General features: G+C 32.7%; 1 protein-coding gene across 2 annotated transcripts in view; it reads right to left on the bottom strand.

Annotated features, from left to right (window-relative positions):
* Positions 1-3,013: 3,013 nt before the first annotated feature.
* The window catches only part of LOC132544975 (copine-8-like), a 33,825-nt gene continuing 13,125 nt past the window's right edge, over positions 3,014-23,713 (bottom strand). For both annotated transcript variants that reach the window (XM_060208638.1, XM_060208639.1), the window contains exons 15-22: positions 21,653-21,805; positions 14,384-14,456; positions 14,081-14,208; positions 11,682-11,784; positions 9,839-9,896; positions 9,280-9,353; positions 8,136-8,397; positions 3,014-6,246 (exon numbers count right to left, since the gene is read on the bottom strand). In XM_060208638.1, coding sequence (XP_060064621.1) covers positions 6,113-6,246; positions 8,136-8,397; positions 9,280-9,353; positions 9,839-9,896; positions 11,682-11,784; positions 14,081-14,208; positions 14,384-14,456; positions 21,653-21,805 — 985 coding nt within the window. In that variant the 3' untranslated portion in view covers positions 3,014-6,112. The remainder of the gene's footprint in view (positions 6,247-8,135; positions 8,398-9,279; positions 9,354-9,838; positions 9,897-11,681; positions 11,785-14,080; positions 14,209-14,383; positions 14,457-21,652; positions 21,806-23,713) is intronic.

Raw genomic sequence — 23,713 nt, 5'->3', positions numbered from 1 at the left:
TTCATCGACGACGCCCGCCCTGTATACCTGGGTCAATTCAAGTTAGTAATATCGTATTCTCAAATGGGAACAAGATATACAACAAAGGAACCAACAGGCAAACTTACAATTTGTATGAGCATCAAACTCGTTCACCTTCATGTCGCACAAAGAAATATTTCTCAAAACTTCCCCATAAATTTCATCAATCTGCATCTTTTGAAACTCTGTGTTAAGAGTTTGTTTGACAGTTGACAACCTCTTGCACTAAAATCATAATAATGGATACTGGCACTTGAATGTTGAATCACCTGCAACATGTAAACACCAAAGGTTAGGGATGAGGGAATATTGCTATCCAGAAATGGAAAATTCACAATAGGGAAATTGAAATCATCACGTTTATCATCCAGCTTGGTGGAAAGCTGTCCATGTTGGTTTCGTTCTAGGGAAAGATCAAGATAAGCAGCTGATGTAGAAGAGTCTGTCTTATCTTTGATTTCAAGTTCTTTTCGATACATATACGATGAACATTGTCAATAAATTTTTTGTTATTTGAAGACCAGACATCATCAATGTGACCTGTTTTGATAAATTCTTTAATTAATTCAGCCTCGTATGCAAAACAAAAACATTTCAGTCAACAGAGGGGTGCAGTCAGTTCCCATATGTATGTCAATAGTCTGTTGGAAGATCTTGCTACCAAACTCGAAGATGTTATCAACCAGAAACTTGATGACTTTTATGAATTTGTCCTTATATTTCTGCTATGATTTTGACGTAAATTTAATGAAATATGCTTCAGTAAAGTTCACAACCCTTTGTTTATAGCATGGTTCAACATCCTCGGAGAAGCTCTCATATCAAGAGAACAAAGATGTTCCTTCAGTTTAGAATTGGGTATTGTGGTGTACAGGGTGGAAAAATCAAATGTTTTTACAGAAGAAATTTTGTTTAAAAGCTAGAATACAGATGCATCTGTTGGGAATATAACAAATAAGAGGGGGCCAAACACTGATCCTTGGGACCCCAGAAGTGGGATCCTTGAAGTTCACATCTGCTGTTCGTAGTGTTTATATTACATGTACAGAGAAGCCAGAATTGAATGATAAACAAATTTACAGGTACCTAAAACTTTATGAGGAATTTACACACAAGTAGTTAATTTCTGGAAGTTCTGCACCTGTTTAAAAACCCTTTCTAGTTTCTATTCAAAGTATTTTCATCTTCAAAATATCTTTACTATGGTCAGTTGTGTCAAACAATTCAAAATCAGGCCACCTAAACATAGCACAGATATCACCTGATGATTTTGAATGATTGATCTAACTGAACATTCTAAATATGTTTTACAAACCTTCATGAGTGATATGAAATCTCTGACTTTATTGTGAAACAACAGATGGCTGGCTGGCATACATTGGAAGTGCAGTTTGATGCTGGCTAATCAAAAACAGGGCACATATTTGAGAAATACTTGTGGGAACATTTATGCAATTTAAAAGTATAATTTCAATTGCAGTGAATTGCACAAAATATAAAAAAAGAAGAAAGACAAAACTGAGTCAAAATAGATCAGGTAAAATTTTAATATTAGATAAGAATAAATAAAGCATTTACAGATTTGAAAGTTTTTACAAACACAACAGTGGTCCAATTTAAGATCAAAATGAGGTAAATCCCTAAAAATAAAGACCATTCTATCACTCTTGCCTTATAGAAATCCATGCCATCTTTCTGCTTTAGGTACGGTTTCTGGGTACAAAACAATATAAATAGATAATTAAGTATAAATCATATATGATGGACCAATCCAAGAATTACTATGAAACTTTCCTTTTCAAATATGTTAGAAAAAAAACACAAAATGTCTTAAGACATTTATGCCATTGTTTTACCCCTGTGACCTTCAGACTGGATCAAAGTGATTCATTTTAACAAAATTGGTAGTGGCCTTAAAAGTGGGTTGAGGTCTTTCTTTGAACAAACTTGGGAACCTTTCAGCTCTGCATCTACAGGCCCAATATCAGTACCGTGCAGGCCTTAATTTTATGTAAAAGTTGATGCCAGACACACTGCAGGTGCCACAGTATTTGCACTATGCTCACTCGCATTTTGGGCAGATAATGATGAAGACATAAACATATTGAATTAGAAAAACATAATGATTTATATCAAATGGCAATCTACATTTCTCTGGACAAGCTCCATATTTTGAACTGACAGTTATTATGCAACAAATGGAAATGCACATTCTGTGTCTAAAAGAACAAATTATGATAAAAGAAGGATGTTCACTGTAAAATAATACATCCTGTAACATAAAGTAAGCTGCAACAGTGATTTTGATAAATAAAAGTAAATGAAATTCTTACTTAAACAAATAAATATATAAACTGAACACTATCACAAATTTTACATGAAATCCCTCGATCCTTACTTGGGTTGGAACAAAGCTTAATGGTCAGCAGAAATGCATTTCAACTTAGAGATTAACATTTGACATCCCCCAACCCCTACTTATTTCAACAATTTTTCATTACTTAAGTATATTGTATTGAATTGTAACGTATTAATTAATAATCACTCATCAATTAATAATCAATCAATTATCACTAATCAATCACTAATCACTAATCAATCAATAATCACTAATCAATCAATAATCACTAATCAATCAATAATCACTAATCAATCAATAATCGCTAATCAATCAATAATCGCTAATCAATCACTAATCAATTATTAATCACTAATCAATCAATAATCACTAATCAATCAATAATCACTAATCAATCAATAATCACTAATCAATCAATAATCACTAATCAATCAATAATCACTAATCAATCAATAATCACTAATCAATCAATAATCACTAATCAATCAATAATCACTAATCAATCAATAATCACTAATCAATTATTAATCACTAATCAATCAATAATCACTAATCAATCAATAATCACTAATCAATCAATAATCACTAATCAATTAATAATCAATCACTAATCAATTATTAATCACTAATCAATCAATAATCACTTATCAATCAATAATCACTAATAAATCAATAATCGCTAATCAATCACTAATCAATTATTAATCACTAATCAATCAATGATCACTAATCAATCAATTATCACTAATCACTCATCAATCAATAACCAATCAATAATCACTAATGATTCCGAGATTACTGGAGTTTCTTACATCAATATTGAGGTTTTTTTTATAAATTATAACCAATGTAAGATATAACAAGGTACCACCAATCCTGTGCCATGATTTATTGTATCAAAAAATATAAATGTGCTACATATATTGTTTGAAGATCAATATCAGTATCCTTTTGATAATACTGTAATAAGTTAATAATACTTGGTCTTATTCTAAGCTAAAGGCACCACCTTCCTTTCTTTTTCCAGGTAACATATATCTTATGAAGTTTTAAGAATATCTTACCTAAATTTTTTAATGAGATCAAAACAAATACTAAATTATTAATCAACAAAATTATACACAAAATGATCCATCAATTAATATCATGAAATTCTCCATAAATATACTGTATTTGCATAATTGTTAGTCTCTACATGAGGCTTACCTACATCAATGTGTGCACTTATCAATATTTACCAAGATGATTTTGTTGAGGTAATCCTTCAGGTCATTTCTTTCACCTGTTTGTAAATGCTTATATCCCTATATCTTATATAAAAATTGTTTAAACGTGAACAGACATGTAATATCATTTGATGTAATGTTACAAAGATTATTGCGTACTTCATGAACATATTATATATGTTGTATATTCCAAAGGATAATAATGAGCTACATAGAGATTGTTAGTAAATGGACCATCCTTTGAACCTCTGCCTATCCGACTTGTCTTTCTTGAAAAAACACACCACCAGCACATTTAAACATTTTGTAGCTGGACCGTTCTGCTTTAAGCTTCATGTAGATGTCTCAATCTGATGTCACAATGAAGGTGCAAGTAAACAACAATTAGAAGGCTAAATATCTGGATCCAGAAGGACAAACATAGAGCACAGATTCCAATTCTTATATAACATACCTATCCCTCTCGCACCTGACAGGTACAATATCAATAAAATCTCAGAAGTCTTATATATTCCACTTCTTATATAACATACCTATCCCTCTCGCACCTGACAGGTACAATATCAACAAAATCACAGAAACCTTATAAATTTCAGGTCTCCAGGTATGTATAAATGTTAATATTGTGGCAACAGTAATTTTATTAGCAAGAGTCCCAAAAGCCTGAACAGTCACCTGAGAAATGTTGTTGAAACATGTAATTAAGAATGACTTGAACTATGTTGTACATGTAATACGAATGTGAAATGTGCAAAACATTAAAAATATCATCCCTTGAAAGTAAATCTGACCAAGCCTGAGTTGTTTCCACTAAAAATTTATTGATAATGCCCACAATTTTGGTTACATATTCTAACATCCTTCCATTCAGGAAGAGTATTGGATTCATGAGTTAAGATTTTGAATAAGTCAATTGGATCCCTTTTTGCCCCGATCATCAGCCCATGGAGGTCAGCTATGGTGAATATGTACATACTATCAAACTGCCATACAATGCTAATAATTCTAACAAAGTTTGAATTACTCTCGTGGAGTACCAACACGTCATAATTAGCCCTGCATTGTGTACAACTCTCAACATGTGCGGACTCGCAGACAGCGAAGAATCTCATTCCTATAGATTACTTTGATTAATCATGTTTTGTCCCCCTGAAAACTTTTTATTTGAATCTGGAAATCATTGTCTCATTATGTCATAAAAAAGTGTTTGCATATGAAATATGATAAATATATCAAATATGACCTTTATCTCTGATCTTGTGACCTTGATCTATAGTCAGACAACTTCTCCTTTTATGTCACTAATAAGGCTTTATGTTGTAACAAAATATTTACCAGTAACACATTTCAACGACTGACCTGTGGCTGGGTGAATTCTCATCTGATTTTGTTCAATTATGCTCGTAAGTAGATACTGAGTGAAATTGTAATATATATTTTGCCATTTGTTTGTATGGTTAATGGTGACCCATGACCTTTGTACATGTAAACCAATTATAATTGCAATGGATGAAGTCACTATTGACACAGTGTTTTAGAAACTACCTGTGTTTTGGTTATTATGTGTTTACAGTCACCAAATTGTTGTAGATACACTTTATTTGCTGTCGTAAACAAATGTGACTGCCTCATTTTGAAATTTGTTATGAGTTTTATATTATCATTGTTATATTTAGAGGGGTTGCCCGGGGTAAGTTGAGAGGTCAGGCTCAACATCTGTGTTGGATTATGAGTATTGAGATAGCATCATGACATAGTACAGGGTGTTAATAATATGACAATTCAATTTCTAAATATTTGTTTTTATTGTGATGTCCCTTAACATAATACTGAAGTTAAACCAACACTCAACAAAACTGAATCTGTGGAACAAATAACAGGTAAGAATTGATACATAAGTTAAACTACATTGCACACCATACACATACTGATGTTTAAGTCAAATACAGAAGTACAAAGTAAGCTGAATACAGTAGTTACAGGAAGACCACAATATTTCCCACTTCTCCTGAGGAGATGACCCAGGAATCACAGGTATTCAAACGCTTATCCTTCACAGTGAGGAATGACCAGGTCACAACAAAGATTCCTTCATCTTAAGTAAATAAACATTGAACATCACTGATATAGTGAAATATTCAATTGCAATCTTAAAAATGTCCACAAGGCTAGCGACATAAAATATATTATCAATAGTAATAATAATAATGACTTTGAGTTGAAAGCTGTATAATGGGTCTTCTAGAGTGAAGACGATCACTGACAGGTAGGTACACATTACATTGCTGTAAATTTACACTGTTACACACATCACAATAGCAGACAATGGTATTACCATGAGATAAGATTAATTATATATCACACATACTATAATGAAACTAAATTAAATGTACATATTCAAAACAAGTAAATATCAACATATATGATTTAGTTAACTTTGAACTTTTAACATTGTAATCAAGCTTGGTAACAGCCAGTTTCACTCCATTCAATCTTTTAGAGTTCATTATCTAGGATATGGTGGTGCACTAGCGCCCCCTGGAGGTGGGGGCCGAGGTGGCATGGTTTTCTGTGGTCCTTCCTGGGGGTACGCTGGAGGAGGGGCTTGGGGGTAGGGACTCATTCCTTGGTTAGGCATTCCTGTTGACAAAGATTTTACAAATACATTTAAACAAGATAACACAAAGCATTACATCATTCCCCACACCCTGCTGTTTAAAAGAAAGACACACAATCATACACATATGTTGATATTACAACAAGTTTAATTTCTATTTGTTATTTTTAATTGTTACATACAAATGGTGAACTTCTACTCGAGTACTAGCTTGATGCCTGTACAAAGTTGTGAGTATCAGGTAATTACCTTGAACAATTTAAAAGAACTTGTCTGAAAAGACTGAACTTTGTGATTTGACCCATTTGTTTCCATGGTAACAGAAAAAGTATCTAAATGGAGAACTTCCCCATAGCAAAAGATACTAACTAGCTTAATAAGTGTAAAACATTTTGAGCAATTATCTTGAATGGTTTCAGTGCACTGGTCCAGAAAATGAAATTTGTGATGAGGGTTATCTGTTTCCATAGTAACAAGGGCACTAACCTAATATATACAGAAAATTTTGTGGAATGGTTTTTAAGTTGCAGCCCGGAAAGGGAAGTTAACACTCATTTTGTGTTTTTTTACTATGTTTCTATGGTAACAGAAACAAATATAGAAAATGGAATATTGTCGATAGCAAAAGGCACTACTAGAGCATTAACCTAATATATATAGAAATTTTGTGGAGCTGAGTGAAATGATTTCAAAGTTGTAGCCCAGACAGGAAAGGTAACACTAATTTTGTGTATTTTAATGATGTTTCCATGGTAACAGATAAATATAAAAAATGGAATGTTGTCAATAGCAATAGCAACTACAGCACTAACTTAATAAAGCAAGTTCTGTCAAGTTGAGTTGAACAGTTTTGAAGTAATAGCCTGGAATAGCCGTGGGAAGAAGACACACAGAGCCCAAATTAATATCATCTGCAAGTGTGTTTCACCCTACTCCTTCCCAGGTACCAGACTGTCAGTGTATACAAAAATTGTTAACATTCCACAAGGATGCTCTTGAGAAAATTTGGTCCAAATACCTTCATTAAAACAGAGAAGGATTTAAAATTTATTCTCTATTTGCCATATTGGGCCCTGCCCCTAAGGGTATAGTGTGAAGGCCCTCCATTCATGCAAAATTATTTTCCCTTCCTCTGAAGATGTCATTGTCCCAATTTGATCAAATCATCTTCATCCCAACAGAATTGGACCCTGCCCCTCTTACCCCAGACGGTCAAGACCTTCCATTTACATCAAATTGATTTCACTTTTCCCAAAAATGCTTTGGACAAAATTGGTTAAAATACTCTCTTCCTAACAAGAGAAGAAGGATTAAAGGACTGTTGGTCTGAACCTCAGATGTCATGCAGCTGAGACCCTTCATTTACATGTTAAGACATTTATACTCAAAAGGTCAAGTACTTAACAGAATAGTCTATGATAACAGCTAAGAATTTTATGCCTGGAATGTGTCTCACTTAACAGGACATCTCTCATAACATTTTTACCTAGTAAGATCTATATACAAGATAAGTGTCTCACTTAACAGGACATCCCTCATAACATTTTTACCTAGTAAGATCTATATACAAGGTAAGTGTCTCACTTAACAGGACATCTCTCATAACATTTTTACCTAGTAAGATCTATATACAAGGTAAGTGTCTCACTTAACAGGACATCTCTCATAACATTTTTACCTAGTAAGATCTATATACAAGGTAAGTGTCTCACTAAACAGGACATCTCTCATAACATTTTTACCTAGTAAGATCTATATACAAGGTAAGTGTCTCACTTAACAGGACACTTCCGGTAATAATTTCATCTCTCTAGTTCTGATTCAATATCTAATTATTTTTTAAAACAAATTCTAGATTTTAATAATACATAAGTATTGGAATGCTGTAATGAGCATTTAGTCAAGTGGATACCTTGATGTGATGGCATGTTCGCAGCGCCTCCTGGTGGTGGTGCCATTGATGGAGCGCCTCCTGGTGGTGGTGCCATTTGTGGTGGTCCCTGGCCCGGCGCACTTATATTTTCTTTGGGTGTTTTGGGTTTTATATTATTTGCTTTCATATATTGAAGAAACTGGTCTGGTATTTCCGCAAGGACTTCCTTTGCCAGGGCAGCCTGAGATATCTGCATGTTATTCCCAAATTTACCTCCCATGAAGTCACGGAAAGGAACAAACTGAAAAAGAGCGATGGAGAAGTAAATACTACATACTAATCATAATTGCAGCTTCATTTTTAATTTGCTTGATTTCCTCCATCTGGTCCTGCCCCTCAGATTCTTAGCAGTCAGACCCCCAATGTATACAAAATATGTTCCCATTCCCTGAAGAATGCTTCTGACAAAGATGCCCACTTGTCAGCCATTTTACTTTTCAATCAGTCCCACTATTAAAAGAGCACAAAAAGGGACCAGAAGGCAACTCCATATATCATTGGAGAAAGATCCATCTTGTTCTCTTCCAGAAATTGCAATCGCAAACTTAAGTTACCAAATTAAAAATGGTCACCTGTAAAACAATTTTTCCCTTTCAATCCCAAAATCAAAAGGACAAAGTCAGGGACCAAGGAAAGTTTCCATTAAAAATTTGAGTAAGATCTTTCCAGTACTTCTTCAGAAATTGTGATGACAAATATTGTGCAAGGTTGGACCATGGACTCGGAGAGATTTGAATAGCCAACCTTCATCAAATCAAAAGAAACCTACATATTGCTATAAAGTAACCCTTTCTAATCACTTAACAGGGAAACTCATTCACAATCAAATCTCATATACTTTACAACACTGAATATCTTTTAATTATACTTCAACCTGATATAAATTCAATCTTCTATAAGTCTTGTCTAGAATTTTAATTCTGTTCAGGATGCAGAGATGAAATGGAATTCTTAACAAAGGCTGAATTATATTTATTTATTCTAAAGTGGAAATGTATATATCAAATGATTTATTTTCTGAGAGTTAAAAAAGGATGAAATCGGCCAATCAGCTGTAGATTTTCATGGCTGAGAACGGTATTCACTGCAATAAAAATCTAGACCAGAGGAAGAACATTTATACCTGAACTATGTCTCTAACTGCTTGTTTTCCACGACTGGACAATCTGTTGTTGTCTGCATCTAGAACATCCATGGCTGCAGGAGAAACAAACAATGAAAATCAACTATTGTTATGTAAAAGTATAGTTATAAATCTCGATCAGATCATACCAACATTAGCAATATTTAGTAACCTTAGCTAATTATTTCCTTAAAATCAACTCTGGTTTGTTGTAACATGTTTTGAGATACACATATAAACAGAAAACATTTTTGTTTTTCAAAAGGGTTTGGAAACTATGATTTCTAGAAGATGCGGACAAACACCTTGATTTTTGCCTTAGTATTCTGAATCATGCATAACCGGCAAACTCAGCAAGCACACAAATAACCTCAGACTTATAGTAGGGAGGTGGGCTGTTAAACTCTTACCCTGGTAATCTGATCTCACTCACTCCAGGTATCATGTAAGTAATTTATGAAGCAAATTTACAATAAGACATACACAATTGTTCTCTTTGCAAAAGCTCTAGTCAACATCTGGTGTAAGATATACAAGGGGAAATTGTATTCCTACTCACCGTCAAACTCGGCATTACCCACTCCTACAATGATGATTGACATTGGAAGGCCAGAACTCTACGGAAAACAAAAATTACACATAATTACAGCTTACGTATGTGTCTCATGTGTCACTGGTTCTCAAAATTACACATAATTACAGTGTACGTATGTGTCTCATGTGTCATTGATTCTCAAAATTACACATAATTACAGCGTACGTATGTGTCTCATGTGTCACTGGCTCTCAAAATTACACATAATTACAGTGTACGTATGTGTCTCATGTGTCATTGATTCTCAAAATTACACATAATTACAGCGTACGTATGTGTCTCATGTGTCACCGATTCTTAAAATTACACATAATTACAGTGTACGTATGTGTCTCATGTGTGACTGATTCTCAAAATCATCAGAATTTAACTAGCCTTATTAACATAAAATATTCATGAAGATGGCCATGCATAGAGAAAGGTATATTTCAGGTTTTTGTTATGACAGAACATGTACTTAATGAGATATTAAGCTTTATGTAGAGCTTAACACAAAACTTATATAAAGCATAATTAATTGACAAAAATTAAATTAACAGTAAACTGTAGGTGAATTCAGGATCTGGAAAATGTTTTGGAATGGCCATACAAAGATTTATAAATATACTCAATGTTTGGTTTTGACAGCTCAAATACTTTAGGAGAAATAAAACTCAAAATAAAGCTAAATATTACATTAACAGATCAAATTTTGATATGGTCCAAATAATTAATTAAGCCCAATTTATGGTAAACCATGGGTGAAATTCATACACAGATACATGCACAAATACATGCCAGGTTTGTTATGATGACTTAAATGCTTTAAGAAAAATTAAGCTAAATTGGGAGATAAATGCAACACAGAAACATGGCACGTTTAATTAACAAGTCTAATTAATTAAACGAAGTCTGATTAATTGCTGCTGCTGCCTTCACCTCACATCTCCATCGTATTCATAACAAAAACTCACCAGAACATAAAATGTTTCCGTATAACTTGTTCATAACAAATTCCAGGGGGACCAGAGACAATATTTATAATTTGTTACAGGTTATAAAGCAGTTAATAGTACCGTTCTTTATAAACAAAGGTATTAAGACAAGTATCAAAATATGTGAATCAATCTTTGTTCAACTTTCTGAAAATCATTTGCTTTTTACTTCCATTTTTAATTTTTTTTTTTAAATACAGATCAAATGTCACCAGACTTCAAAATAGCTCTATCAGTGATCACAAAAAACTAAGCAAAGTTTTAACACATTCCACCACATCCTCAGTTTTTATTACATGTATTATAATAGGTTTGTCATTGTTGTCTTTCTTGTCATCTGGCTGGCCCATTCTTTTCTTTGATGCAATTATTTCGTCATCAAGCCGACCTCACATTATTTTCTCGTATCATTCATGTATTTGTTATCGATCAATACTTTAGAGTCCCAGCGTTCATACCCGGACCTACCTATATACCTTATTTGCATATTAAATAATTCATTGTAATGTACCCCCTTTTAAGGGCCCAAGCTTATTTATTTTTTAAAGTATTTTTAATGATGGGCTAAAATTAATACTCAGTATCAATGGAAAATGATTTAAATGCAAATAAGTTATGTGTTTGCAAAGTAAGTAATGACAAGGAAGAGCCAAATCAAGGGATTTAAATCTATTTTGTAATAAACAGTAATTTGTATCAACCCTGTACGTCTTAGGAAAAGTTTAACTATTCTTGATCATATAAAGGATACTTTTTAATTACGATGTGTATCACAATGAAGCAATGTTTTGATTACATACCAAATACAAGTCAGCTGGATTCCATCAACTTACATGTACAATAGCCTCTATCGTATTGGGTAAATCTGTGATCACACCATCAGTTAGGATCAGCAATACAAAGTAACTGTTTCCATCTCTCATAGATGATGCAAATCTGACCAAAAAAAATCAGGAATTAGTCGACCTTTATGTGATATTACAGGTCACAGTCACCCTGATATACCACATGACACTCCATCTGCCCCAGATGTTCCTGTTATGAAAATTCGGAAATCCAATATGAAGCAGTATAGGGGATACACTTAAAGACATGGTTTTGCTTTGAACAGGGTTAAAGGTCAAAATATTTTTCACACTTGACAGTGACTTTGCATACAACACTCCCCCTAACCAGGATGTTCCTGTCTAGTAACTCTGCATGAAATAGCGTTAGAGATACAGAACAACATTTTTGTTTAAACAGTTTCAAACTGACCATGGATGTAGGACAATTTCATGAAGATGGGTTTAAAGCTACCCCTAATTCAATTCTCTTGTCTTTCCTGCGAAATTGCTACATGTATTTATCTAGAACTGTATTTATACTGAACACTTATAGGTCAGCCTCAACATACAGTCAAACTTCATTGTAATGCCACCCATTAAACCGACAAATCTGCATACTGCCATCAATTTTATCAGAACAGATTTCCCACCGTGTTCATACATCCTTTGTACTGCCAAATCCACATAAATGGTTATATTAACACTATTTCACTTTATTACATACTGCCAATTAGAATCACGTACAAGTATTTGTTATTTGTAAATCATATTGTTACCAGTGAATGCCTGGAGTGAACAGAACCGATAATTGTGGTATGATTGACATGCGTGTACACATGAAATTGCTGAACCATGACTTGACTCCAACAACAATTAGTCATCTACAGGCACTAGATGCTGTGATTATGCATAGTTTTAAAAAGAATTAACACAAAATAACACTGTATTTAGTTGACTGTATACAACAAGAAGGAACCCGCTTGTGTATTTTTAGATACCACTGATCATTTTGTTAAAGTCGCCTGGGGCTTGATGACTCCCAAGACCATCCAAAACTACTGGTGTCACAGCAGTATCCTACCACTTGACAACGCAGTCAGAGATACAAGCTGATCATGAGAATCTGGATTCTGATTTAAATAATTTGCTTCAAAGAGTTTAGGACCTGACCTGGACCCTGACTTATGCCTCACAGTGAGACATGGACAAGAAACTACACCAAGCAAAGTGGAAGATGACAATGACATTATCAAATCTGTCACCACACAGACCACCTCGGACAGTGAAGATGACCATGATGACAACAACATGGACGTAAGCAAAGCCCTCCCTTCTATGATTTCCAAAACAAAGGTGGTGGTTTCGAAATTTTTGGAACAGGAAGCCTCCACAACAGTCAGACGTTAATCTTGTCAGACTTGATTAGTGACCATAAGACATAATACTACTAGAAAACCAAGTATCAGTGATTTCTTTTGTAAGAGCTTATGTAAAGTCATTTGATGTGTTCGGAACAAGAGTAACTTCACATACGTTGTACATATGTATCTAATTTGTGACACTACTATAAGAAAGTTTTTTTTCATAAATATGTCATAACAAATCCTAGTTTAAAAGTATTCTAATGTTATCTTTAGAATACAAGTATCCTGTACTTCAGACTGGTGAGTCAAGATGGTCAGTGATGATATGTGAACTCCCAGGGTCAAACAGTAAACCTGATATTCCGCCAAACTTGTTATACCACCGAACTTGTTATACCGCCAAAATCCCAAAGGAGAGAAGCTGGCCTTATGATGTTTTAGCATTAGTAAATTAATTCTCTGACATGATATTACATTGGCTTATATACTCACAAATGTCCTACTACTGGAAAATATCACATCTATCTCCATCATTCAAATATTTTATAAATAAAACAAAAAGCGAAAAATTGATGGCACATGGTATATAATATTCCCAAGGGTTCTGAATGTGTCTTCACTTCTGATTTCACATAAATATGCTTTTCAAAAGCATTTATTCTAACATTTTTTTTTAAATTCAGAGTTCAACAAGCATATCTGCTGAACAAAGTTAAATTATGTTGATATAGGAATCACCTGTAATGTGTCTGGTTTAGTCACATAAAGCACTACATAGTTACACCAAATTTCTATCAAGGGATCACAGTATACCTGCTCATGCATATTCATGATACAGGCAATATACCTGCTCATGCATATTCATGACGCAGGCAATATACCTGCTCATGCATATTCATGATGCAGGCAATATACCTGCTAATGCATTTTCATTTGCCTCTTGTATACCGATCTTTAAAATATCTCCGATATCTTTAGTTGATATGTTTTTAGAATTCATTTCCTTAAACCTATCTTTGACAATGATTTTTTCTGCGTTACCTTGCTACATGTTGTATGACGGGGGAAAAGTTTGTTGGACCGTAAAGCTGCACCTTCTGTAAAGCTCCGTAATATGCCTGCATGATACCTTGTATACCAGCACAGTAGGGGTTGGCTGAATTAAAGTTCTGAAATCGTATCAATATTATATATTATAAATATTGTTACCATAACAGTTGTTATCACTTTGACAAACTATAAGTTTAAAAGATCTACTCCTAGCTGTAAAAGCTATGAATCATCATTTCATAATCCATTTTTTCTTGACCACACAAAGGAAAGTGTTTCTTTTGTTGTACTTACTAATGGAAACTCATGGGAAACTGAACCATCTGGAAGCTTGCCACCGAACCCCAGCACAGGAAACATCTTATCACTGGAAACAAACAACTAAAATTTTATGTTTCTGTCCACAGTTATCAGTTAACAGAAGGTTTTATTCAGACAGAACCATTTTCAGTTTAAACCTGGAAATATCTTCACACAAAAACATAAATGTTTTGTGTAATGGGGTGTCCAGTGGATACATGACAGCAGAACTGGCTTCCCCATTCAAAGAATCTCAGTTAAAGACATGTATATTTTACCTATCGTAGTCCTGTATAATCCTGGGTAAAGATGTGTATATTTTACCTATCGTAGTCCTGTATAATCCTGGGTAAAGATGTGTATATTTTACCTATCGTAGTCCTGTATAATCCTGGGTAAAGATGTGTATATTTTACCTATCGTAGTCCTGTATAATCTCGGGTAAAGATGTGTATATTTTACCTATCGTAGTCCTGTATAATCTCGGGTAAAGATGTGTATATTTTACCTATCGTAGTCCTGTATAATCCTGGGTAAAGATGTGTATATTTTACCTATCGTAGTCCTGTATAATGATAATAAAGATGTGTATATTTTACCTATTGTAGTCCTGTATAATGATAATAAAGATGTGTATATTTTACCTATCGTAGTCCTGTATAATGATAATAAAGATGTGTATATTTTACCTATCATAGTCCTGTATAATCCTGGGTAAAGATGTGTATATTTTACCTATCGTAGTCCTGTATAATCCTGGGTAAAGATGTGTATATTTTACCTATTGTAGTCCTGTATAATCCTGGGTAAAGATGTGTATATTTTACCTATCGTAGTCCTGTATAATCCTGGGTAAAGATGTGTATATTTTACCTATCATAGTCCTGTATAATCCTGGGTAAAGATGTGTATATTTTACCTATCGTAGTCCTGTATAATCCTGGGTAAAGATGTGTATATTTTACCTATCGTAGTCCTGTATAATCCTGGGTAAAGATGTGTATATTTTACCTATCGTAGTCCTGTATAATCCTGGGTAAAGATGTGTATATTTTACCTATCGTAGTCCTGTATAATGAAAGATGTGTATATTTTACCTATCGTAGTCCTGTATAATCCTGGGTAAAGATGTGTATATTTTACCTATCGTAGTCCTGTATAATGATAATAAAGATGTGTATATTTTACCTATCGTAGTCCTGTATAATCCTGTGTAAAGATGTGTATATTTTACCTATCGTAGTCCTGTATAATGATAATAAAGATGTGTATATTTTACCTATCGTAGTCCTGTATAATGATAATAAAGATGTGTATATTTTACCTATCGTAGTCCTGTATAATCCTATCGTAGTCCTGTATAATGATAATAAAGATGTGTATATTTTACCTATCGTAGTCCTGTATAATGATAATAAAGATGTGTATATTTTACCTATCGTAGTCCTGTATAATGATAATAAAGATGTGTATATTTTACCTATCGTAGTCCTGTATAATGATAATAAAGATGTGTATATTTTACCTATCGTAGTCCTGTATAATGATAATAAAGATGTGTATATTTTACCTATCGTAGTCCTGTATAATCCTGGGTAAAGATGTGTATATTTTACCTATCGTAGTCCTGTATAATCCTGGGTAAAGATGTGTATATTTTACCTATCGTAGTCCTGTATAATGATAATAAAGATGTGTATATTTTACCTATCGTAGTCCTGTATAATCCTGGGTAAAGATGTGTATGTTTTACCTATCGTAGTCCTGTATAATCCTAATAAAGATGTGTATATTTTACCTATCGTAGTCCTGTATAATCCTGGGTAAAGATGTGTATATTTTACCTATCGTAGTCCTGTATAATCCTGGGTAAAGATGTGTATATTTTACCTATCGTAGTCCTGTATAATGATAATAAAGATGTGTATATTTTACCTATTGTAGTCCTGTATAATCCTGGGTAAAGATGTGTATATTTTACCTATCGTAGTCCTGTATAATGATAATAAAGATGTGTATATTTTACCTATGTGTATATTTTACCTATCGTAGTCCTGTATAATGATAATAAAGATGTGTATATTTTACCTATCGTAGTCCTGTATAATGATAATAAAGATGTGTATATTTTACCTATCGTAGTCCTGTATAATCTCGGGTAAAGATGTGTATATTTTACCTATCGTAGTCCTGTATAATGATAATAAAGATGTGTATATTTTACCTATCGTAGTCCTGTATAATGATAATAAAGATGTGTATATTTTACCTATCCTGTATAATCCTGGGTCCTATCGTAGTCCTGTATAATCCTGGGTAAAGATAGTCGTAAAGATGTGTATATTTTACCTATCGTAGTCCTGTATAATCCTGGGTAAAGATGTGTATATTTTACCTATCGTAGTCCTGTATAATCCTGGGTAAAGATGTGTATATTTTACCTATCGTAGTCCTGTATAATGATAATAAAGATGTGTATATTTTACCTATCGTAGTCCTGTATAATCCTGGGTAAAGATGTGTATATTTTACCTATCGTAGTCCTGTATAATCCTGGGTAAAGATGTGTATATTTTACCTATCGTAGTCCTGTATAATGATAATAAAGATGTGTATATTTTACCTATCGTAGTCCTGTATAATGATAATAAAGATGTGTATATTTTACCTATCGTAGTCCTGTATAATCCTGGGTAAAGATGTGTATATTTTACCTATCGTAGTCCTGTATAATCCTGGGTAAAGATGTGTATATTTTACCTATCGTAGTCCTGTATAATGATAATAAAGATGTGTATATTTTACCTATCGTAGTCCTGTATAATGATAATAAAGATGTGTATATTTTACCTATCGTAGTCCTGTATAATGATAATAAAGATGTGTATATTTTACCTATCGTAGTCCTGTATAATGATAATAAAGATGTGTATATTTTACCTATCGTAGTCCTGTATAATGATAATAAAGATGTGTATATTTTACCTATCGTAGTCCTGTATAATGATAATAAAGATGTGTATATTTTACCTATCGTAGTCCTGTATAATCCTGGGTAAAGATGTGTATATTTTACCTATCGTAGTCCTGTATAATGATAATAAAGATGTGTATATTTTACCTATCGTAGTCCTGTATAATCCTGGGTAAAGATGTGTATATTTTACCTATCGTAGTCCTGTATAATGATAATAAAGATGTGTATATTTTACCTATCGTAGTCCTGTATAATGATAATAAAGATGTGTATATTTTACCTATCGTAGTCCTGTATAATCCTGGGTAAAGATGTGTATATTTTACCTATCGTAGTCCTGTATAATCCTGTAAAGATGTGTATATTTTACCTATCGTAGTCCTGTATAATGATGATGTGTATATTTTACCTATCGTAGTCCTGTATAATCCTAATAAAGATGTGTATATTTTACCTATCGTAGTCCTGTATAATCCTGGGTAAAGATGTGTATATTTTACCTATCGTAGTCCTGTATAATCCTGGGTAAAGATGTGTATATTTTACCTATTGTAGTCCTGTATAATCTCAGGTAAAAATGTGTATATTTTACCTATCGTAGTCCTGTATAATGATAGATGTGTATATTTTACCTGTAGTATAATCCTGGGTAAAGATGTGTATATTTTACCTAATCCTGGGTAAAGATGTGTATATTTTACCTATCGTAGTCCTGTATAATGATAATAAAGATGTGTATATTTTACCTATCGTAGTCCTGTATAATCTCGGGTAAAGATGTGTATATTTTACCTATCGTAGTCCTGTATAATGATAATAAAGATAATAAAGATGTGTATATTTTACCTATCGTAGTCCTGTATAATCCTGGGTAAAGATGTGTATATTTTACCTATCGTAGTCCTGTATAATGATAATAAAGATGTGTATATTTTACCTATCGTAGTCCTGTATAATGATAATAAAGATGTGTATATTTTACCTATCGTAGTCCTGTATAATAAAGATGTGTATATTTTACCTATTGTAGTCCTGTATATGATAAAGATGTGTATATTTTACCTATCGTAGTCCTGTATAATGATAATAAAGATGTGTATATTTTACCTATCGTAGTCCTGTATAATGATAATAAAGATGTGTATATTTTACCTATCGTAGTCCTGTATAATCCTGGGTAAAGATGTGTATAATTTAACTAATCAAGTCCGGTATAGTAATCTGTAATGATGTGTATATTTTACCTTTCGTTGTCCTGTTTAATGATAATAAAGATGTGTATATTTTACCTATCGTAGTCCTGTATAATTTTACCTATCCTGTAGTCCTGTATAATGAGATGTGTATATTTTACCTATCGTAGTCCTGTATAATGATAATAAAGATGTGTATATTTTACCTATTGTAGTCCTGTATAATCTCAGGTAAAGATGTGTATATTTTACCTATTGTAGTCCTGTATAATGATAATAAAGATGTGTATATTTTACCTATCGTAGTCCTGTATAATCCTGGGTAAAGATGTGTATATTTTACCTATCGTAGTCCTGTATAATCCTGGGTAAAGATGTGTATATTTTACCTATCGTAGTCCTGTATAATCCTGGGTAAAGATGTGTATATTTTACCTATTGTAGTCCTGTATAATCCTGGGTAAAGATGTGTATATTTTACCTATCGTAGTCCTGTATAATGATAATAAAGATGTGTATATTTTACCTATCGTAGTCCTGTATAATGATAATAAAGATGTGTATATTTTACCTATCGTAGTCCTGTATAATGATAATAAAGATGTGTATATTTTACCTATCGTAGTCCTGTATAATGATAATAAAGATGTGTATATTTTACCTATCGTAGTCCTGTATAATGATAATAAAGATGTGTATATTTTACCTATGTGTAGTCCTGTATAATGATAATCCTGTAAAGATGTGTATATTTTACCTATTGTAGTCCTGTATAATGATAATAAAGATGTGTATATTTTACCTATCGTAGTCCTGTATAATGATAATAAAGATGTGTATATTTTACCTATCGTAGTCCTGTATAATGATAATAAAGATGTGTATATTTTACCTATTGTAGTCCTGTATAATCCTGGGTAAAGATGTGTATATTTTACCTATTGTAGTCCTGTATAATCCTGGGTAAAGATGTGTATATTTTACCTATCGTAGTCCTGTATAATGATAATAAAGATGTGTATATTTTACCTATCGTAGTCCTGTATAATCCTGGGTAAAGATGTGTATATTTTAACTATCGTAGTCCTGTATAATCTCTGGTAAAGATGTGTATATTTTACCTATCGTAGTCCTGTATAATGATAATAAAGATTTGTATATAATGATAATAAAGATGTGTATATTTTACCTATTGTAGTCCTGTATAATGATAATAAAGATGTGTATATTTTACCTATTGTAGTCCTGTATAATCCTGGGTAAAGATGTGTATATTTTACCTATCGTAGTCCTGTATAATCCTGTAAAGATGTGTATATTTTACCTATCGTAGTCCTGTATAATCCTGATGTGTATATAAAGATAATCCTGTAAAGTATATTTTACCTATCGTAGTCCTGTATAATCCTGGGTAAAGATGTGTATATTTTACCTATCGTAGTCCTGTATAATCCTAATAAAGATGTGTATATTTTACCTATCGTAGTCCTGTATAATCCTGGGTAAATATTTTACCTATCGATGTGTATATTTTACCTATCGTAGTCCTGTATAATGATAATAAAGATGTGTATATTTTACCTATCGTAGTCCTGTATAATGATAATAAAGATGTGTATATTTTACCTATTGTAGTCCTGTATAATGATAATAAAGATGTGTATATTTTACCTATCGTAGTCCTGTATAATCCTGGGTAAAGATGTGTATATTTTACCTATCGTAGTCCTGTATAATGTAGTCCTGTATAATGATAATAAAGATGTGTATATTTTACCTATCGTAGTCCTGTATAATCCTGGGTAAAGATGTGTATATTTTACCTATCGTAGTCCTGTATAATGATAATAAAGATGTGTATATTTTACCTATCGTAGTCCTGTATAAGCCTGGGTAATGTTGTGTATATTTTACCTATCGTAGTCCTGTATAATGATAATAAAGATGTGTATATTTTACCTATCTGTATAATCTCTAATAAAGATGTGTATATTTTACCTATCGTAGTCCTGTATAATGATAATAAAGATGTGTATATTTTACCTATCGTAGTCCTGTATAATCCTAATGAAGATGTGTATATTTTACCTATCGTAGTCCTGTATAATCCTAATAAAGATGTGTATATTTTACCTATCGTAGTCCTGTATAATCCTATCGATAGGTAAAGATGTGTATATATTTTACCTATCGTAGTCCTGTATAATCCTGGGTAAAGATGTGTATATTTTACCTATCGTAGTCCTGTATAATGATAATAAAGATGTGTATATTTTACCTATCGTAGTCCTGTATAATGATAATAAAGATGTGTATATTTTACCTATCGTAGTCCTGTATAATCCTGGGTAAAGATGTGTATATTTTACCTATCGTAGTCCTGTATAATGATAATAAAGATGTGTATATTTTACCTATCGTAGTCCTGTATAATCCTGATGTGTATATTTTACCTATCGTATTTCTGTATTATGTTTATAAATTTTTGGATATTTTTCCTTTAGTAGTTCTTTTTTATCCTGGGTAAAGATGTGTATATTTTACCTATCGTAGTCCTGTATAATCCTAATAATTTTAGGTGTATGTGTATATTTTACCTATCGTAGTCCTGTATAATGATAATAAAGATTTGTATATTTTACCTATTGTAGTCCTGTATAATGATAATAAAGATGTGTATATTTTACCTATCGTAGTCCTGTATAATCCTGGGTAAAGATGTGTATATTTTACCTATTGTAGTCCTGTATAATGATGTGTATATAAAGATAATGATAATGTATATTTTACCTATCGTAGTCCTGTATATAATCCTGGGTAAAGATGTGTATATTTTACCTATCGTAGTCCTGTATAATCCTAAAGATGTGTAGTCCTGTATAATCCTGGGTAAAGATGTGTATATTTTACCTATCGTAGTCCTGTATAATCTCGGGTAAAGATGTGTATATTTTACCTATCGTAGTCCTGTATAATGATAATAAAGATGTGTATATTTTACCTATCGTAGTCCTGTATAATCCTGGGTAAAGATGTGTATGTTTTACCTATCGTAGTCCTGTATAATCTCGGGTAAAGATGTGTATATTTTACCTATCATAGTCCTGTATAATCTCGCCTACAGCCTGAATAGCTGCTCCATACTGGTTGGGTTGATACGGACTATAGTAGTGAAGTGACGTAGGACTAGCTGGATTACCATTGGATGCTGTGAAATCAATTGCCACTGTGAAGTTGAGTTGTGTTCTGAAATGTTAAATGTAAGTCAGATAATATATGTACATAAATACAAACATCTCCTCTAACAAACTGATTATGTACGTAAAGAAATACTTCACAATGTCACTAAGACATTACTTTGAACAGCACAATAAAATAAATATAAAAGTGACTTTACTTACAGGGTGAACTAAACATGAACCCAGTGCATTTGTTTGAGTTGTCTCATCAAGAGATCCCAGAAGGAACTTGGCGTCTAATCTTGTATAATCTTCATTGGTTTTTCTTATCAAAAGGATCTTATCTCTTCTCATCTCTTTTTCACATCTCTTTAAAAATTAATTATGCCTAACTTGGGAACAAGGGAAACCTATTATTCAACATAAGAATGATCCATCTAACTATAGTGATAACCAAATAAACAGTTGTAATACAAGATATCCACCTGTCAGTCAATTTAATATTGCAATCAGTCCAATAACAGGCAATGCATGGCCTGGGACTAGGAAACCTACAAATGAAATCTGAAATGATCCATTCACAACTTAGAAGACATAGTGATGATAAACAGTGAATATCCAAGATGGCTGCCTATTGGCTGTAATATCATTCTAATCAGTCCCTGAATAGACAATGCACTACTTAAGGACAAGGGAGAACTGATATATGAAATTTGATAATGAACCATCAGTTCTCCTCAAGACAAGAGGCTCAATAGGTCTGCATTACTCACTTAATTTCAATGCTTCAAAATTCTAGGCCTTTCAGTTTATCAGAAATTATTTTAAAGTTTAAACAAATTTTGATCACTGCAACCTTGAATATGTCTTTTCTTTCTGCAATTATTGTCATGCTTCACATCAGGAACCTACCAGCCAAATATCAAAATTCTAGGCCTCCTGGTAAACATTTAAAGGTTTAAACAAATTTGATCTATGTGACCTTGAATACTTTTTAAGGTTTTTTTTCTGAACTTTGCTTGATGTTGTTCTTGGAACATATCAGTCAAATATCATAATTCTTGGCATTTTGGTTAATCACAAGAAATAATTTGAAGGTTTCAACAAATTTGACCCCTGTGACTTTAAATATGAATCAAGTCATTTCTTCTTTCAGACTTTGTCAGCACCTACCATCTAAATATCATTACTCCACACCTTTTTTTAATTGAGAAGTTGTTTGAAAGTTTCAATAAATTTGATCTCTTTGACCTTGAATAAGGTCAAGGTCAATGTTTTTCACAAACTATGTTGGGCTTTGAACAAGAGACCTACCAGCCAAATACAAATACTCTAGACCTTTGGTTCATCAGAAGAAGATGTTTAAATGTTTCAACAAATTAGGCTTTTGTGACCTTGAATATAGATCAAGGTTTCTTTTCTCAAACTTTTTTGGATTTCATATAAGAAATTTTCCATCCAAAAATCATGATTCGAAGCCTTTTGCTTATTGAGAAGAAGTTGTTCAAATGGAAGGATGACATTGGACAGATGAAGGAAACACCACAGCATAAACTCACTTAAAACAAATTAAAGATGTCAGAATTTATGATAGCAAATGGGTATGAAATTTGATAAAGATCCATTTAGTGCTTAAGATATTGGGATAACTTTCAAAATCCAAAATGATCATCTGTCCCCAATTTTCTTTTTTTTCAATCAATCCCAAATATTAGATATGCATAACTACTGCCCATGGGGAGTCAAAATAATAATGAAGTTTGGGAAAGATTAATCCAACATTTCTCAAGTGATATCAATAACGTAATTCTTCCATGGTCATTATTCAATGCCGCTGTCTCACCGCAAATCTGTCTTTTTTATTAGTCAAAACTTGCACATTACACTTGTACATGTACATGCGACCTCAGCATATGAAATTTACCATCTAGTGCTTTGCAAGAAATTATTACAACCAACTTCACACATCAAAATC

The sequence above is a fragment of the Ylistrum balloti genome, unplaced genomic scaffold (genome assembly GCF_031769215.1).
Source record: "Ylistrum balloti isolate Yb309-2 unplaced genomic scaffold, AGI_CSIRO_Ybal_v1 Utg369818, whole genome shotgun sequence".
NCBI classification, from domain to species: domain Eukaryota; kingdom Metazoa; phylum Mollusca; class Bivalvia; order Pectinida; family Pectinidae; genus Ylistrum; species Ylistrum balloti.
This window is presented reverse-complemented; position numbering and strand designations above follow the sequence as displayed.